Source organism: Geotrypetes seraphini, chromosome 9 (assembly GCF_902459505.1).
Source record: "Geotrypetes seraphini chromosome 9, aGeoSer1.1, whole genome shotgun sequence".
Taxonomy (NCBI): domain Eukaryota; kingdom Metazoa; phylum Chordata; class Amphibia; order Gymnophiona; family Dermophiidae; genus Geotrypetes; species Geotrypetes seraphini.
In genome coordinates, this window is record NC_047092.1 from 14833254 (window position 1) to 14851101 (window position 17848).

The 17848-nt window shown below is 46.3% G+C and overlaps 1 protein-coding gene across 1 annotated transcript in view; it reads left to right on the top strand.

Moving 5' to 3' along the window:
- Positions 1 to 17848, top strand: part of LOC117366868 (collagen alpha-1(VII) chain-like) — a 311407-nt gene that overhangs the window by 104774 nt on the left and 188785 nt on the right. The window contains exons 27-32 of the mRNA XM_033958833.1: positions 2659 to 2733; positions 4178 to 4258; positions 5869 to 5895; positions 9536 to 9580; positions 10960 to 11028; positions 14383 to 14478. Of these exons, the coding sequence (XP_033814724.1) occupies positions 2659 to 2733; positions 4178 to 4258; positions 5869 to 5895; positions 9536 to 9580; positions 10960 to 11028; positions 14383 to 14478 (393 nt within the window). The remainder of the gene's footprint in view (positions 1 to 2658; positions 2734 to 4177; positions 4259 to 5868; positions 5896 to 9535; positions 9581 to 10959; positions 11029 to 14382; positions 14479 to 17848) is intronic.

Sequence of the window (17848 nt, forward strand, 5' to 3'; positions counted from 1 at the left end):
GCTCCTGCCAAATCTCTATAAATCTGTGACTTCTGACGTACCCACTCCTCACTAACTTACGGCACAGACACAATATCTCTCCTCGCTTCTCTCTCCTTATACACCTCCCAGAGAACTCTGTTCCAAAGATCAGCCGCTCTTAGCTTTACTCTTCTCCTCCACTGCCAATTCCAGACTTCGTTCCTTTCATCTAGCTGCCCCCCCTATGCCTGGAATAAATTACCCGAGTTTGTCCACCAAGCCCCTTCCCTTGTTTAAAACCCACCTTTTTGATATAGCCTTCAATCCATAACTCTGCTTTCCACTCATTCCCCTTAACTGTATCCGTGACATCCTGTTGGTCCGTTTAGAGTGTAAGCTCTTGTGAGCAGGGACTGTCTTCTTTGTGACTCTGCGCAACGCTGCGTACATCTGGGAGCGCTATAGAAATAAGTAGTTGGAGTAGCAGAGTTGGTAGAGGCTGGCTGCTTTCAGCATGCTGCAAAAGTGGACTGGAGAGGTAGCCTCGTAGTTAGAATAGCGGCCACAGAACCCTGGTTTGACTCCCACTGCAGCTCTAGGAAAGTCATTTCACCTCCCACTGCCCCCAGACACAAAATAAGTTCCTTAGTGTATATAATATGTAAACTGCTGTGATCATAGCCACAGAAAGGTGGTTTAGCAAGTCTAGGGTTGCCATATTTTTCTCCGACACATGACCCTGTCCATTCAGCCTCCAGTCCCACCGCCGTTCCGCCCCCACCCCCACCCAGTTCTGCTTCCAGCCCCGCCCCCCCCCCCTCCCCAAAGCCTCCTCTCATCTTCCGGACGAGCTCCAGCCACATGCGCGGATGTGGGTGACGTCATCCACGCACGCTCGGAGGCTTTCCAAGACCCAGCCAAATGCCGGGTTTTGGAAAGTCTGTCCGGGAGCCTAGACAGTCCTCTAAAAAGAGGACATGTCTGGATTTTCCCTGACATCTGGTAACCCTAATCAAGTCCCACCCACCATAAGACATCTTCAGAGTTTTTCCTCTTTGATGCCCTTCCGTCTGCTAGCCAGCTCGCCCGCTAACCTCCTATTTTGCAGCTCTGACTTCACATTTTTCTTTGAGCTGCTGTGGACTGGCTCCACATTTCCGTCTTCTTCACCTGCTAAGATGACGCCTTAGTTCAGACGGCTCCCCACAGTGGACGTAGCACAAATAAACCATGCGCATTTAACAGTGACGCTACCGTTGGTTACCTACGGAATTTAAAATTAAATTTAAGAATTCTGATATATATATATCATTTTCTTTTATTTTAGATTGGACATGTCCTTCTGATTTATCTGGTACATTATATTTCACCTACTGTGTTTGTTTTTTTTCTTTTCTTCATTACCCCTTTCTTGAACTAATGTCATCACATCTTTATTTTGTTATGCATTTAATAATCTGTGATCATTATTCCTTTGTGGATGCACTTCACACTTGTTAATGATATTGTTATAATGTGCTCCTTGTTGGAGCACTCACATTGTTGGCTTTGTATTTTTTCTCTACTTATAAAATCAATAAAACACTTTGAACATTAAAAAAAGAATTCTGATGTTAGCACACAAAGCTTTGTTTGAACTTCAACCTCCGTATCTGTCTTCCTTGGTGATGTTCTATGCTCCATGGCGATTATTAAGATCTTTAGATGATAATGGAGTAGCTTTACCTCACGTATCTAAAGCACATTTGGCTTCTACTAGAAACAGTGCTTTTTCTATCTAGTACCAGTCTTGTGGAATAGCTTGCCGACAGAATTGAGAAAAGAAGAATCTTTGGTAAGGTTTAAAAGGAGTTTAAAATCATATTATTTTAAGCTAGCCTTCTCTTTGGACTTGACAGTCTGAATTCCTACCTTGTTTCCCCGACAATAAGACCCACCCTGAAAATAAGCCCTAGCATCATTTTCAGGGTAGGTCTTAATATAAGCCCTACCCCAAAATAAGCCCTAGTCCCAGGATTTGCCAGCAACTGTTCAACCCTCCCCCCACCACTACCACCACTGTGCAGCCGAACCCCTACTGACCCTCCATCCTTCCCTCCCCACCAACCGCAAGTGAGCCCTACCTTCAACCAAAGCAGCGTCGGGCTGGCAGCACTATAAACAGGCTGCCGGGCCTTGTCCGTCGGGGATTTCACTCTGCCGCGTCACTGCCGCTCAAGGGTTCTGCTGCATAAGGGATGGGAGGGAAGGATAGAATTTGGGCAAGGATTATGCTGCACGAGGGAGGGAAGGATAGAAGCTGGGCAAACTTCTGCTGCATAGGGAGATGGGAGGGAGGGAGGAGAGGAAAGATGCTTCACATGTGGGGGAGAGAAAGGAAAGAGGAAGAATTGGGGTGAAGGAGAGGGAGGGAGAGAAAGATGATCATGTGCATACTCCGAAAATAAGACCTAGTGCCTTTTTTGGGCTCCAAATGAATATAACACTGTCTTATTTTCGGGGAAACACAGTAAGTATTGTCTGCATATAAATGTTTTTTGCTATGTCTGATTGAGCTTTCTTATCTAAATGGAATTCTTTTATTACTTTATCACTATTTTATATTAGTTTGTAAACCGCTTTGTTCATATTTATAGTTCAAGCAGTATAGCAAGAATTTTAATAATCTTAATGCCAAATCTCCTCCATTTCTTGCAGGGCTTCACAGGCTTGCAGAAGGGGGGAGGCTACGATCCCTTCAGTTTCACTACAAAGGGCGAGAAAGGAGAAAGGGTGAGTCTGGGAGCAGGAGATGGAAATGCCCATTTTTCAAACTTGAACGCATCTTTTACTGCAGATTCAGCCGTTCTACCTGCAAAAGCCCTGCTCTTGTGTAGAGCCAGAGCCTGCCTAAACTTTTGGAAAGTATACCCATGCTGAAACCTGAAAGATAAGCTTTAGAGACAGAAATGTTTATATATATATATATATACTAAATTTTTAGCCCGTTACATTAACGGGTGCTAGAATAGATGTGTAGACTTAGGCATTTCTTTCTTTATGTCTGTCTTTCTTTCTCTCTTCCTGCCCCTTTTCTTTTTTTTTTGTCTATCTTTCTTTCTGTCTCTTTCCCTGGCCCCCTGTCTGTCTTTCTTTCTGTCGCTCTCCCTTCCCCCTGTTTGTCTTTCTTTCTTTCTGTCTTTCTATTCCTATCTGTCTTTCTTTCTGTCTCTCTCCCTGGCCCCCTGTCTGTCTGTCTTCCCCCGGACAGCCACAGCGCCCGCCCACCTATCAGTCTCGCGCTCCCAGCCGGGGCTTCTGAGCGCCGTCACCCCAGCCAATCGTCGGCCGCCTTGGTCTCGGTCGCTCCGCGGCGCTGGGGGGCTCAGCCAATGCCGCTGCCGAGCCAGTCAATGGACATCACCCTTGTGGCTGGCGTTGTGAAGGGGCGGCACGGTGTGGCCTGCTCTGAGGGGAGGGGGGGAAGTCCGCTGTCTTTTCCGCCTCTAGTTTCGCACCACTCTTGTTTCCGCCGCACTACGGACCTGTGGTGATGTAGTAAGTGCGCATGCACACTCTTGCCGGCACATCCCGACAGATCAGATCTCAGGGAACACGCGGTGAGAGTGCGCATGCACGCTTAGCATTTTATTATTATAGATATATACTAGTATTTAAGGATGTTACATTAACGGGTGCTAGAATAGATGTGTCTTTCTTTCTTTCTTTCTCTCTCTCTCTTTCCTTGGCTGTCCACCACCACCCCTTCCCTGCTCCCCCTGTGCAGCAGTAGCCCTTCTCCCTTCCTTTTACCTTTTACCCCGGTTTTCTTGGTGGTCTGCAGTGGTTTCAGGGTTGCAGCGTCGTGGAAGAAAGGCAATGTTTAAACCGCCAAGGGATCCTACTGATGGGGAAACTGCCGCGCGCTTTACTGCGCCTGCGGAAACCGCCGAACGAAACAGTCGCACTCTCCTTCTTCTCCCCCACATGCCGCAAGCCGCCCCACACGCCTCAAATCGAATTTGGCACGGGGATCACGGCCTCCTAAGTGCGCATGCGCGCTTAGAGTTTTATTATAGAGGATGACAAGATGGATGTGCGTCTGCGTTAGTTTGGAGAAAAGCGTGCGTTTATATTGCTCGCTCATTATAAACAGCAATTAACAATTTTTGCAATGACATAGAGCAAAGCTACTGAAGTTTATGTCAATAATGCACATTCTGCTCCCTGTCTCCAGGGTTTGCCAGGAAAAGATGGAATTCCAGGGTTGCCAGGGAGACCTGGCCGCACAGGACCTCCGGGATCACCAGGGATTATGGTAAGCTTGCTCGATCGCTGTAATTCTCTCTTCTCTGGTCTTCCTCGGTATCAAATCCATCGTCTCCAGTTAATCCAGAATACGGCAGATAAGATTATTCATGGGGCACGTTACCCCCCCCCCCTCTTCCAAAATCGGAACAGTAGCTCTCTATTCATCATTGTATTTCTTTGGAAAGTATTGGCACTAACCCATCAGATCTTGCACTCCTGGATCCCTCAGTTCTCGTTCTGATCCACACCCACTAATTTTTGCTGTGTGGTATATGGATTGATTTTGCTGCGTCGCTTTTATTTCTGAAGAACATTTGTCATTAAAACTTTTTTTAAAAAAATTTTATTATTTAAAATTTGTTTTATTTGAAAAAAGACACATACAAATGAAATACAACAGTCAGAACATATACAAAATTGTACAAAACAGAAGATAAGAGAGTCTTCCGTGGGGTTTCTGCACGGAGACTATGAAACTCTACAAGACAATTCAGAAATCAACTCCCGATCCCATCCTACCCTATACCCTCCCCAGCACTCCAGTTTCAAACTCAAGAAATTCAAAAATTCAACAGGATACTTCGGGCTCCATGGGACAAACTATCCCAAATGGGAGCCCAAATAGCCCAGAACTTTCTCCAACGACCAGGTCCACAATTTTTAACATCCAAATATTCATACCGTAACAGAGTGAACAGTTCATTTTTCCACATAGTAATAGTAGGTACCTCTTCCTGGCGCCACAGCAAAAGTATACATTTCCTATCCAATAAAGAAGCTTTTTGCATTAACAAAGAATTACCCTTAGACAACCCCAAAGAAGAAAATTGAGAAAAAAGCAGGACATTCGCCCGTAATGGAATTCGCCGTCGCATAACTGTCTGCAGGTGAAGACCAACAAATTGACCAAAAGGTTTGCAATCGGTCACAAAACCAAAACATATGAAAAAGATGTGAGCGATATATTTGCCATACGATGTTCTTGATTTAAAAGTTTTAATGACCATTGTGTGGGATATGGTCATTAAAACTTTTAAATCGAGAACATCGTATGGCAAATATATCACGCATATGGTACTGCTTATCATCTCTCCAGACCAGTCCAGGAGTGGATTATGCTCCTGTACCAACAGAGGACAACTGCTTTGATGACACCACCCTATAAACAGTCTCCTACAGCCTTCTCATTCTCAGTATCTGTCTATCTCCAGTCGATAGTATTCCTTTGCAGCAGTGATGGTGGTCTAGGCTTAGAGGAGACAGGATGACAGTCCTCTGGGTTACTCTTCCTTGAAGGCCATTAGGGTCTATCAAGAAGATTTTGTGACAAATGGAAAGGTATAGAAGTGCAGAACCCAGTGATTTGAGTCTCTTTTCCTCTCTCCCTCTGTTCCTGAGAAGCCTTCACTTTTTTTTTTTTTTTGGGGGGGGGCTGTTGGTGAAGGAGGAGCATAAACCCAAATATCTAGACTGGTCTGTCAGGATTCAAGGAAAGAAGAGGAACAAGTAAGGCTTAATTTCTCCATACAGAAAATCTGAGTGGTGCTTCAGAGCAATAAAATGAAACCAGATATTTTGGAATTAATCTTTTGATCATTTTCGTTCTTCATTTGACAGGGTTTCCCTGGAATTCAAGGTGATACTGTAAGTACAGCAGTACAAGAGAAAGAACACTCATTATCTGTACAGTAATGGGGATCTGATTCAGATGTGAGGGGACCCCTCTTTCTCCAAGCCGTTTTATGCTTCTTTGGCGTCTGGTGCTATGAGCCTTCTTTTAGAATTGCTCAGGGAAATGTCCTCCTTGTTTGCATACCTTCCCTTGCAGCTTGGTGTAGAGGGGGTAGCTTAATAGTTAAAGCAGTGGATTGGGAACTGGAAGGCCCAGGTTCAGATCCCACAGTAATTCCTTATAACCATGGGCAAGTTCCTTAATCCAACATTATGTCGGGTCTGATTCTGGGCGGGTTCTGAGAACAGTTCTCGTTCAGAACATTCTCCCTGTACCCCCCCCTTCCCTCCCCAATGTTGGGCAGCCAGAGCATAATGGTTCCTCACACTGCACAGGAAAAGGTAATGGTAAACCACTCCTGCATCATGCTAAGAAAACCTCAATGTGCGGTCACCAGAAGTTAGTATGATTAAAGGGCACTTATGCTGACTGGCTCTCCCAACCTACCTTGGTCATTGCAGGACTTCGTTCTGCTGGAGGCCAACTAGAACCTAAATCATAGACCTTATTCCAGCCACCAGGTGTTACATTCCCCAGTGATGAGAACATTAGAATTGCTGCTGCTGGGTCAGACCAGTGGTCCATCGCGCCCAACAGTCCGCTCATGTGGCGGCCCCCAGGTCAAAGACCAGTGCCCTAACCGAGACCAGCCTCACCTGCGTACATTCTGATGTTTTCCCCTATAACAGGCTCCTCACCCCCCCCCCCTTCTCCCCCGGGGCTGTGAACACTGTCACTATAGCAGTGGTTCCCAACCCTGTCCTGGAGGAACACCAGGCCAATCGGGTTTTCAGGCTAGCCCTAATGAATATGCATGAGAGAGATTTGCATATGATGGAAGTGATAGACATGCAAATTTGCCTCTTGCATATTCATGAGGGATATCTTGAAAACCCGACTGGCATGCAAATCCGCCTCATGCATATTCATTAGCAGACCCTAATGAATATGCAGGAGGCAGATTTGCATACGAGAGAGACCTGTGTGACAGGCATGCAAATCTGCCTCATGCATATTCATGAGGGATATCTTGAAAACCCGACTGGCATGCAAATCCGCCTCATGCATATTCATTAGCAGACCCTAATGAATATGCAGGAGGCAGATTTGCATACGAGAGAGACCTGTGTGACAGGCATGCAAATCTGCCTCATGCATATTCATGAGGGATATCTTGAAAACCCGACTGGCATGCAAATCTGCCTCATGCATATTCATGAGGGATATCTTGAAAATCCAACTGGCATGCAAATCTGCCTAATGCATATTCATTAGCACAGTGATTCCCAACCCTGTCCTGGAGGAACACCAGGCCAATCGGGTTTTCAGGCTAGCCCTAATGAATATGCATGAGAGAGATTTGCATATGATGGAAGTGATAGGCATGCAAATTTGCTTCATGCATATTCATTAGGGCTAGCCTGAAAACCCGATTGGCCTGGTGTTCCTGCAGGACAGGGTTGGAAACCACTGCTCTATATGACAGTTTATTTCACAACCACGGAGTCTGGTTCCTTGTTCGAGAGCTCAACTGAATCAATAGAGTGACTTTCTTGGCTCTGCTGCTGGTTCCTAAGCCTTTTCTCCTAGACCAGGGGTAGGCAATTCCGGTCCTCGAGAGCCAGAGCCAGGTCAGGTTTTCAGGATATCCGCAATAAATATGCATGAGATAGATTTGCATCTCAAGGAAGCAGTGCATGCAAATCCATCTCATACATATTCATGGTGGAGATCCTGAAAACCTGACCTGGCTCCGGCTCTCGAGGACCGGAATTGCCTACCCCAGGGTCCCGCCCCCAGGCCTGCCCAGCTCCAGCCAGCCCCACCCACTTCTGCTCAAGCCATGCCTTGTCCCGCCCAACCTCACCTCTCCAGCTCCGCCCTCTGAGCCCGTTCTCGTGCTCGAAGCAGCGTCGGAAGGGCACCTACGCCTGCGCAGGTGTAATGTGATGGCATGCACATGACGTCACCATGTTTCCTCCGCACATGCACAGATGCCCGCCTGATGAAGTCCCAAGCTGGAAGCTTTCCAAAACCCAAAGTGCCCGGTTTGGGAAAAGCCATCTGGACGCCCGGACATGCCCTCTAAAAAGAGGACCTGTCTGGGTATATCCGGACATCTGGTAACCCTATCCCTTCTCTCACCGGTAGTATGGTGCTATAGTAATATAAACTCCATGCAATATCTGGGTCTATAGCCAAGGATTTTAGTTCCCTTACAGTTTCTGATACAATGCGCCTACGTTTTTACATAGGAGCCGCTAGCCATGATTCTGTAAATGACGTCTTAAGTGTGATTGACACACGGCCAGCGCCTTTGTGCCTGACCTGGGGAAGGGCCAGATCCAATTTGCTTCTCAGGCGCTCAAGAGATTCTCCCTTTACTGCCTTTCTGCTCTGTTTCTACTTGAGCTAACCCTATTTGGAAGCAGCCATTTTATCCCCTTGTGCATTGTTGTACAGAGTGGTGCCTGATGGCATGGGCAGCGGAATGCTGTCTTGTTTGGGGGGGGGGGGGCCCAGGCGCTCCACCATAGCCCCAGCTTCAATTTTAAATGATCGGGCAGCCGCCGTGCAGCATCAAGAAGAAGGCCTGACCCCGGAAGTCTTCATTCTACTTCCGGGGGCAGGCCTGCTCCTTGAAGCTGGGCGGCGGCTGCCGATCATTTTAAGTTAAGCCCTGGGAATCTGGAGGTTGAGCGGGCACCAGTTTTTGTGGAAGCTTTGATACCGCCACCATGTAAGGTAACAAATACTCAGTGCCAGTGGCATGATAAGGGGGTGCGGACCGCCCCGGGCGCCAAGTCGGTGGGGGCGCTGGCGCCTCTCCGCCCTGCCACGCCATGTCACCTTGCCCCCCACCCCGTACCTCTGTATTATCTTCCCTGGTGCGAGCATCTTCTGCCTGTTGCTCGCGCCAGCCTGATTCCCCTCTGAATCACTTCCGGGTCACGGTGCCAGGAAGTGACATCCGAGGGAATCCAACACTGGCACGAGGAACTTGCTTGTAGAAGCCACTCGCGTTGGCGAAGGTTAAGAGGCATTGGGGGGAGGGAGAGAGCAAGTGTGGAATGGAGGAACAGGAAGGAGCAGGGGAGGGGGTGCGAAAAGAGTGGGGGCATGGAGAGGAAGCTGTGGGGGGCACGGGGCTCAGTGCGATCATTAAACATCCAGTTGATTCTAAGGGAAAAGGTGGGCAACTGCCATAGTTTGGTTCTGAGAAGCAGCAAATCCAGGTGTTGACCAAGAGCTGTCTGAACCTTCTGATTGGTTAACAGCTCTGACATCATTTATAAGGTTGATCTGCTTCATGTTGCCCATCTCTACCCTCCTCTTCCCTCCTCCCTTCCCATGCTCCCCTCGCTCCCCCTCCCCTTCTCTCTCTACGTCTTCTCACCTGTCTCCTCTTCGAATGCCTATAATTTTATTGTCCTGTAACTTTATTGTGAATGTCAATTGTACCCTGTTCTGAGCTCCCGGGAGAACAGGATAGAAATCGAAACAAATAAATAAATAAATAAACGAAATAATGCAGTGTCTTTATTTTTTTAGGGGCCACAAGGCTATCCAGGATCTTCCGGATCAAAAGGAGAAAGAGTAGGTGTTACTTTAACTTTGAAGAAAGAAATAACCCTCCCCGCCCAACACCACCTGTGAAAGTCTAATTAGGAAAAGCTTTTAGAGATAAACTGTTACGATAACTATCATACAATGAACCATCATGTGTGCCATCTTGTGTCAGACAATGGATGGTATGATCGTTTTGCAAATGGGTGATATGCCTAACAAGAAATACAGTGGCTGCTCTTGTGACTTTGATAGAGATTTGGCCAATGTGCCATTCGCGACAGCAAGCACTAGATGGTGGAGGGGATTTCTATATGGGCTTACATTAAAACAGTAAGGCTCTGATTCTATAAAGTCTGCCTAAAGTTAGGCGCCTACTTTGGCCAACGTAGACGTCTCATTGCATGGATCAATAGGCTTAATCGGTGCCAAGAATTGGCACTTAACACCTCATAATTGCCGTTAGTTAAAGTCAGGCACCTAAATCGAAAAATGTGACGACTCTATATAAAAAGTAGGTGCCTTGTCCAAGGTGCCTACCTAAAAGTGGGTGTAGTTCGGGGTGGATCGTGGCTGTGTTTTCAAGTTAGGCGCCTGTTTTTGACTTAGGCGCGCTCATTAAGGCCAAGAAAAACCCTGGGATAAATACGATGCACCTAGAAGTTGGGATGCCTAGTGACGCCTTAGGCCAGTGTATTACAAACTGTGTGTCAAGTGATGCTGGGGAGGAGGAGAGGCTGTAGCGTCGACTGACTTCCTACAGGACGTGTCTCTCACGGGGAGCCAGCGCATCTGCTCCTCCCAGCGTCTCTCCTCCTCGCTCAAGACCCCGTCTGGAGGGCCTTCGCACATGCCCGGATGTCGACATGATGATGTCATGCATGTGTGTGACATCATTGCACCGATGTCCACGTGCTTCCAGCTGCCCTCGAGTTGTGGGCACCAGTTTAGTGTGCTGCGGCTTGGCAAAGTTTGGAGGCACTGCCGTAGGCGATGCTAAGCATGATTCTATAAAGTGTGCGTGTTGTAGAATCGTGCTTGGCGTTTGCACTAGTCAGTGCCAATTGTTTAGGTGACTTATATAGAAATAGGCCGTAACTGCGTGATGAGAGAGGATTCCCCCCTATTTACCATACTGTACCTCTTTGATTTGGCTGACATAAGAACATAAGAGCCGCCATCTCTGGATCAGACCTTCGGTCCATCAAGTCCGGCGATCCGCACACGCGGAGACCCAGCCAGGTGTGCACCTAGCGTAATTTTAGTCACCCAATATAAGAACATAAGAACCGCCATCTCCGGATCAGACCTTCGGTCCATCAAGTCTGACAGAAAGGTTTACCCAAAATGAGTTCGTAAGATCCATCACTTCCTGTTCAGATTAATCTGATTTACTGAATTTTCTTTAGGGGGAACCTGGCTATGTCCTAGGAGGGGTTGAAGTTATTCCCGGAAGAATTGGATTACCTGGTCTGCCTGTAAGTAAATGTGTATTAGATATGAGCAGAAGAATAATGTTTGATTAATCAGAGTCCGTTACTTTAAGGTGTCCCAGGTAAGGTTACCAATGTACGGATTTCCACAGATTTGTCCAGGACATGTCCAGGGGTCCGAATGGCTTTTCAAAACCCGGCACTTTGTTCGAGATTTGAAAAGCTTCCTCAAAATCATGTCAGGCAGGCGCAGGGGGTGGGGATGGGTGGAACTGGGCAGGTCTCGGGGCAGGTCTAGGGGTCCAGATTTTACTAAAGTAAAATCTGGTAACTCTAGTAACCAGTAGAAGGAAGATGCCCCTGTACAGGTCGTTGGTGAGGCCCCACTTGGAGTATTGTGGCAAAGGACATAAGAAGACTTGAAGCGGTCCAGAGGAGAGTGATGAAAATGATAGGAGGTTTGCATCAAAAGACGTATGAGGAGGGACAGGGGAGATATGATTCAGACGTTCAAGTACTTGAAAGATATTAACGTAGAACAAAATCTTTTCCAGAGAAAGGAAAATGGTAAAACCAGAGGACATAATTTGAGGTTGAGGGGTGGTAGATTCAAGAGCAATGTTAGGAAATTCTACTTTACGGAGAGGGTGATGGATGCATGGAATGCGCTCCCAAGAGAGGTGGTGGAGAGTAAAATGGTGACAGAGTTCATAAAAGCATGGGATGAACATAGAGAATCTAGAATCAGAAAATAATAGTAAATATTGAAGAACTAAGGCCAGTACTGGACAGACTTGCACGGTCTGTGTCTGTATATGGCCGTTTGGTTGAGGATGGGCTGGGGAGGGCTTCAGTGGCTGGGATGGTGTAGATGGGCTGGAGTGAGCTTTGACGGAGACTTCAGTAGTTGGAATTTAAGAACAGTACCGGGCAGAGCTTTGGATTTTTGCCCTGAAATAGCTAAGAAGAAGAAAAAAAATTTAAATTGAATCAGGTTGGGCAGACTGGATGGACCATTTGGGTCTTTATCTGCCCTCATCTACTAAGTTACTATGTTACTATGTCTTGCAATAGCAATTTTTTTTATCGATAGTAGTTGCTGTAGATACTAAAATCAATAAAAAAAACCAAGTCTTCTACATCTATCTTTTTTTTTTTTGTCATTGGCCATTAAGGGAATGTTTTCGAACATTGATGCCACTCAGGTCTCTATTCTCTTCCTTAGTTCATCATTGACCCTATTGTGCTGTTCCTAAGTGGGTCTCATCTTCTAGGTCTTTGTCCTTTCTCCCCAGTGTGTTCTTTTCTCTCTTGCTCTGGTCACGTATGGAGTTTGTTCTGCAGTACTTGTGACTCACTTCTCTTCTGTTGATCTCTGGTCCAAATCAAGTGTCACTTTCTTTTAATGCTTTTCATACAACATCCAATCTTGCTACCTCTTCAACAGTCTCACTCACTGCATGACAGAGACTCTAATCCTAGTTTATGATATTAGTATGGTAAGGTAAATGGCTTCCATTTAATGGACGTTTCCAGTAGAGAATGACACGGTGAAAAAATTGGTCCCCGTCACCGCCCCGTCCCCGTCTCACCATCCTCTGCACCGCCCCGTCACCGCCATTCCCTTCACCGCCCCGTCACCGCCACTGCCACCCCATTCACCGCCCCGTCACCGCCACTGCAACCCCATTCACCGCCCCGTCACCGTCACTGCTGCATACATAAAAGCCTCAAACGGGTACGATTTTATATACTTTTCTTTATTTACGTATAAAGGAAACATTCTTTAAAACTTTAAAACTTTAAAATTTAGTTAAATATTAGTTAATAACTATACAAAAACAAAACACGCAGAGAAAAAATTAATTAATATAAATTCTCAAAACTGACACATTTTGATCACTAAATTTAAAATAGTTATTTTTCATACAGTTTTTCAATCACTAATCTTCCACCACCCCTGGGGCTAGCAATGCAAAAACAAACACGACATGTACTTTAAATGCTTACAATGTTAGCCTACATGGTAAGTAGATGCGGCCGCTGTACCTAATCGCGGCAAAGATCTCCCTGCCGTGATTAGCATAGTGACCGCGGCTACGGCTGCAAGTCTCCCCTCCCCCCAGCGATCACGGCAGGAGGGCACCCAACCCCTCCTGTAGACCCCCCCCAACGGCCCTCCCGACAATCGCAGCAGAAGGGTACCCAACCCCTCCTGCCGGTCCTCCCAATGGCCTCCCCTAAGATCGCCGGCAGGAGGGTACCCAACCCCTCCTGCTGGACCCCCCCCCCCCAACGAACCCTCCCACCCCGGAACCCCCTTAGTCTTACTTTCCAAGTTGGACCGGACGGCTCCTCACACGTATGGCCAGCAGGCTTGCCTCCGTCCAAATGAGGCAGGCCCGCCCCTACCCTGCCCAACCCACAGGATCCTAGGGCCTGATTGGTCTAGGCACCTAAAGCCACTCCCGCTATAGGAGGGGCCTTAGGTGCTTGGGCCAATCAGGCCCTAGGATCCTGTGGGTTAGGCAGGGGAGGGGAGGGGCGGGCCCGCCTCATTTGGACGGAGGCAGGCCTGCTGGCCATACGTGTGAGGAGCCGTCCGGTCCAACTTGGAAAGTAAGACTAAGGGGGTTCCGGGGTGGGAGGGTTCGTTGGGGGGGGGTCCAGCAGGAGGGGTTGGGTACCCTCCTATTGGCGATATAGGGGGCCGTTGGGGGTGCCGGCAGGAGGGTTGGGCACCCTCCTACCAGTGATCATAGGGGGGCTGTTGGGGAGCTGGCAGGAGGGGTTGGATATCCTCCTGCTGCGATCGTCGGGGGGGGCTGTTGGGGTAGGCAGGAGGGGATGGGTACCCTCCTGCCGCGATCGTTGGGGAGGGCTGGTTCTGTCGGCATGAAGGGCTGAGGGCGATCGTCGGGGGGGGGGGGCGGGTTCTATTGGCAGGAAGGGTTGATCTGACAAATGAGGAGCACGGTGAAACACAGGTAAATAGCGGTTCCTAGAAGGGGGGACATTGGCCTGCGGGGACAAATCTATTCACCGTTTTTGCGGGCGGTGAAAGGATTTGTCCCCGCGTCTGCGGCGATTTGCTAATGAGGTCACCATAACCCGCAGCCAAACCGCAGCCACGCAGCGGTTCGCTGCGGGGATCGCTCCCCGTGTCATTCTCTAGTTTCCAGGCCTCTTGTTCTTTTCTGAAATAAAACATGTTGAATTAACCAGATAGGCTTGTTGGAGTCAGTGGATATTGACAAATAACCTATCTCACCAAATTGTGTCCTCCATGTTAGCCTTCAGTCTCTAAAAAAATGAAAGCTGATCCTCCTTGCATTGTTCCATTGAAGCAGAAGGGCAGTTCCTGAGGCCTGATTAATGTTGTGTGTCTAATTGTCTTAGGGTTCTAAAGGGCAACCAGGGGTTCCAGGAGTTCCAGGCCCTCCTGGCTTTCCAGGTCAACCAGGACCCCAGGGACCACCAGGGACATCAGTAAAGGTGAGTGTGGGTTATTCAGTAGGACCCTGCGCTAAAATAACCCAACGTGTGGTAAGATGACCCTACTTAACAATAGCCCACATCGATAACTTCTCCCCTTAGTTTCTCCACCATGGCCTTGTCCTTTTCGAGTACGCCTTGTTCTCCATAATAGCCTATTAGTTTGTTGACTCCTCTATGTGAAAAGGTTTTTTATTAAGAATTTTGCCTCTAAGGGAAACTTCTTTTCAAATTCGCTTTTGCTTTCCTTATCAATGCTTTGCATCTAATATGATATCAAACTAACCTATGTAACTCAGTATAAAAAACAATCAATAATATCCCATTTCATCCCACTATCATGCAGAGTCAGAAATCGGCTTTCACTCCTATGGGATCTTCAGACCACCACCGAGTAATGTAACTTCAAGTGGTATCAGTCCTCATTAGTCCCAATGGGTTGTTAGGAAGCCACACTTTTTCTTATTTTTATCTTTTTTTCTCAATATTTTTATTAATTTTATAAGATAAATGTACAAATATTAAATAAAACAAGAAACAAATCATATGTACAAAACAATAAATACAAATACAGATATTAAATAAGACAAGAAATAGATCAAGTGTACAAGTCAGTAAGGGGCTCATAATCGAAAGAGTAAAATGTCCAAACACCGGCCTAAGTTGGCACTTGGACAAACATTTCTCAAAAACGTCCAAGCGCCGAAAATAAAAATGGGTTTTGGACGTATTTCTAAAAGACCTAGGCCTTCATAGTGCCGCTCAACGTCCAAAGCTAAACAGGGCATTTCGGGAGGCGTGTCGAGGGCGGGAGTTGGGCTTGACGTAGGACGGCTTAGACTTAGTCGTACAGCATGTATAATCGAAAGATTTACAACAGAGCCTAGACGGAACTTGGATGTTGTGACTTAGACCATCTAAAACATGGTCTAAGTCACAAAAACCCACCTAAAGTCACCAGATTAGCACTGCAAACACATAACACAGACCCCCACACACTACCCCAGTGATCACCAACCCCCCCCCACCCCATAAAAATTTTAATCATAACTTTAAAATTCAGCCTCCAGACCATCATCACTTGGCCGCCTGGCATAGGAAAGCCTAGTTGTCCAGCCCAGAGGCAGCTTAAGTAATTTTGGAGGTGGGTTAGGGATCCATAGAGAAGAGGACCCATGCCCATAAGCCACTGTAATCACTGCATTGATACTTAAAGATGTGCACTGCCCTATACACCCCCAAAACCCTTTTTTACTGGCATATAAGTGGCTCCTGCAGCCATAAGGGCTATTGGGGTGGTAGATAAGTGGGACTAGGGGATTCTGGAGGTGGTTTAGGGGGCTCACCGTCACCTATAAGGGAGTTGTAGTGAGGAGAAGCCATGACACCCTTTTTGTGAAATTCACAGCAGTGCCCTGTAAGGTACCCCACTATTTAGCTGGCATGTCTGGGTGTGCAGTCCATCACTTTGCAGACCCCTCCCACGTCCAACAGGGCTTGTTCTAGGCGTTTTGGACTTGGACAGAAAGTTGGACGGAAATGTGGTATAAAGATGGACGATTTAGTGACTTGGACGATCAGATCGGCAAGACGTATAATTAGACGATTTTCGAAAGTCCAAAAAAAGTTGGATGTATCTTTCGAAAATGTGTCTTAGGCTCTTTTTAAATTTGGACGACTTCCAAGATGGACGTAAACGGACTTTGTCGGCATATGATACACAGCAATCATATTAAAATATAATGGAACTTTTAAGAGGCATCATCAGATAGATAAATTAAGAATAGAAATATATTACGAAATTCTGTTTGTCAATGGTCTAAAGCGCAATAAGTTTGAACAGGGCTCCATTTTGAGGAATGTGCTAGTGGAACGATGTTTTCTTGCAATTACACTTTCATATTTGTTAGTAAGACATACAGTGTTCCACCATGTCATGAACTCTACCTTGGACAGATTCTTCCAACAGTGCAAAATGTTTTTGATGGCCAAAAACGATAGTATGTTAAGCAAGCGAACATTGGGCTCCGAAAAGGGTTGTGTGAGGCCCTGTTGTCCTAAAAGAAAAAGTTTAAGATTTAGCGGCTCTTGGATCATTAATATCGAGGAAATGGTATTCCAAACTCTTTCCCAATAAATCTTGAGCTGAGAACACTGAAATATCATTGACTTATGAAGCCGTCATACGTGGAACATTACTACATATTAAGCCCCCCATGGACCGATATAAATGCCGGGATAGCCATACCGATGATAACCCGTAATTGAAAAAATTACGATCACCTGAATTTTCCTTTTTGGTGGGCAAACCTATGCTCTAGTTATAGGTATGAAAAAATGAATGCTGAAATGCTGGGGCATAGGAACGTATTGAAACTGGTTTGGGGCCTGTTGACATCTTATATTACTTCTCTGTAGTTGGTTTTTGTCTTTAATTCTGTGCCATCTCCTTCCACATCCAGGGTGGGAAGGAGGGAGGGGGGTGGGATTGTGTTATTCTATTATTTTAAATAAGTGTAGATTATTGAAAGAGTATATACGATAGTGATTAATCAATGGGTGGGTGGGATAAAATGATTGATTTTGAATATCTGTAAGTTGAATGTGCTTTTATTGACTTGATATATGTTCTTATACCTGTGTATTGCACTGTTAATATTTAAAAATTAATAAAGATTTATTTAAAAAAAAATATATATATATATCATATGAGGCAATGTACCCACAAATTTCTCACAGTGTAATTTGGGCTCAGCTGCATAATTTGGGCTCTTTCCAATTATTTCGAAAACATCTGAAAACGTGGCTATTTTCAAAAATATAAATTCCGCTGATCTCTATATAACCACTAATTCTTTTGATATTTTCCTTTCTTAAACTCTTGTAAACCGTGTTGAGCTCTATCCTTATAGAGACGATGCGGTATATAAGCGTAAGGTTTAGTTTCCAGAGATCTCAAAGTCTCTCCTTGAGGGCCGCAATCCAGTCGGGTTTTCAGGATTTCCCCAATGAATATGCATTGAAAGCAGTGCATGCACATAGATCTCAAGAAGATCTAAAGAAGGATATAAAACTGAGGGTGCAGAGACGAGCAACGAAGCTAGTGAAAGGTATGGAGAACCTGGACTACGAGGAACGACTTAGGAGACTGGGGTTGTTCTTCCTTGAGAAGAGGAGACTGTGAAGGGATCTGATCGAGACTTTCAAAATACTGAAAGGATTTGACAAAATGGAGCAGGGAAAGCAGTTATTTACAATGTCCAGTGTGACACGGACAAGAGGACATCGACTGAAGCTGAGGGGGGACAGGTCCAGGACGAATATTAGGAAGTTCTGTTTCACGCAGCGAGTGGTGGATACCTGGAATGCT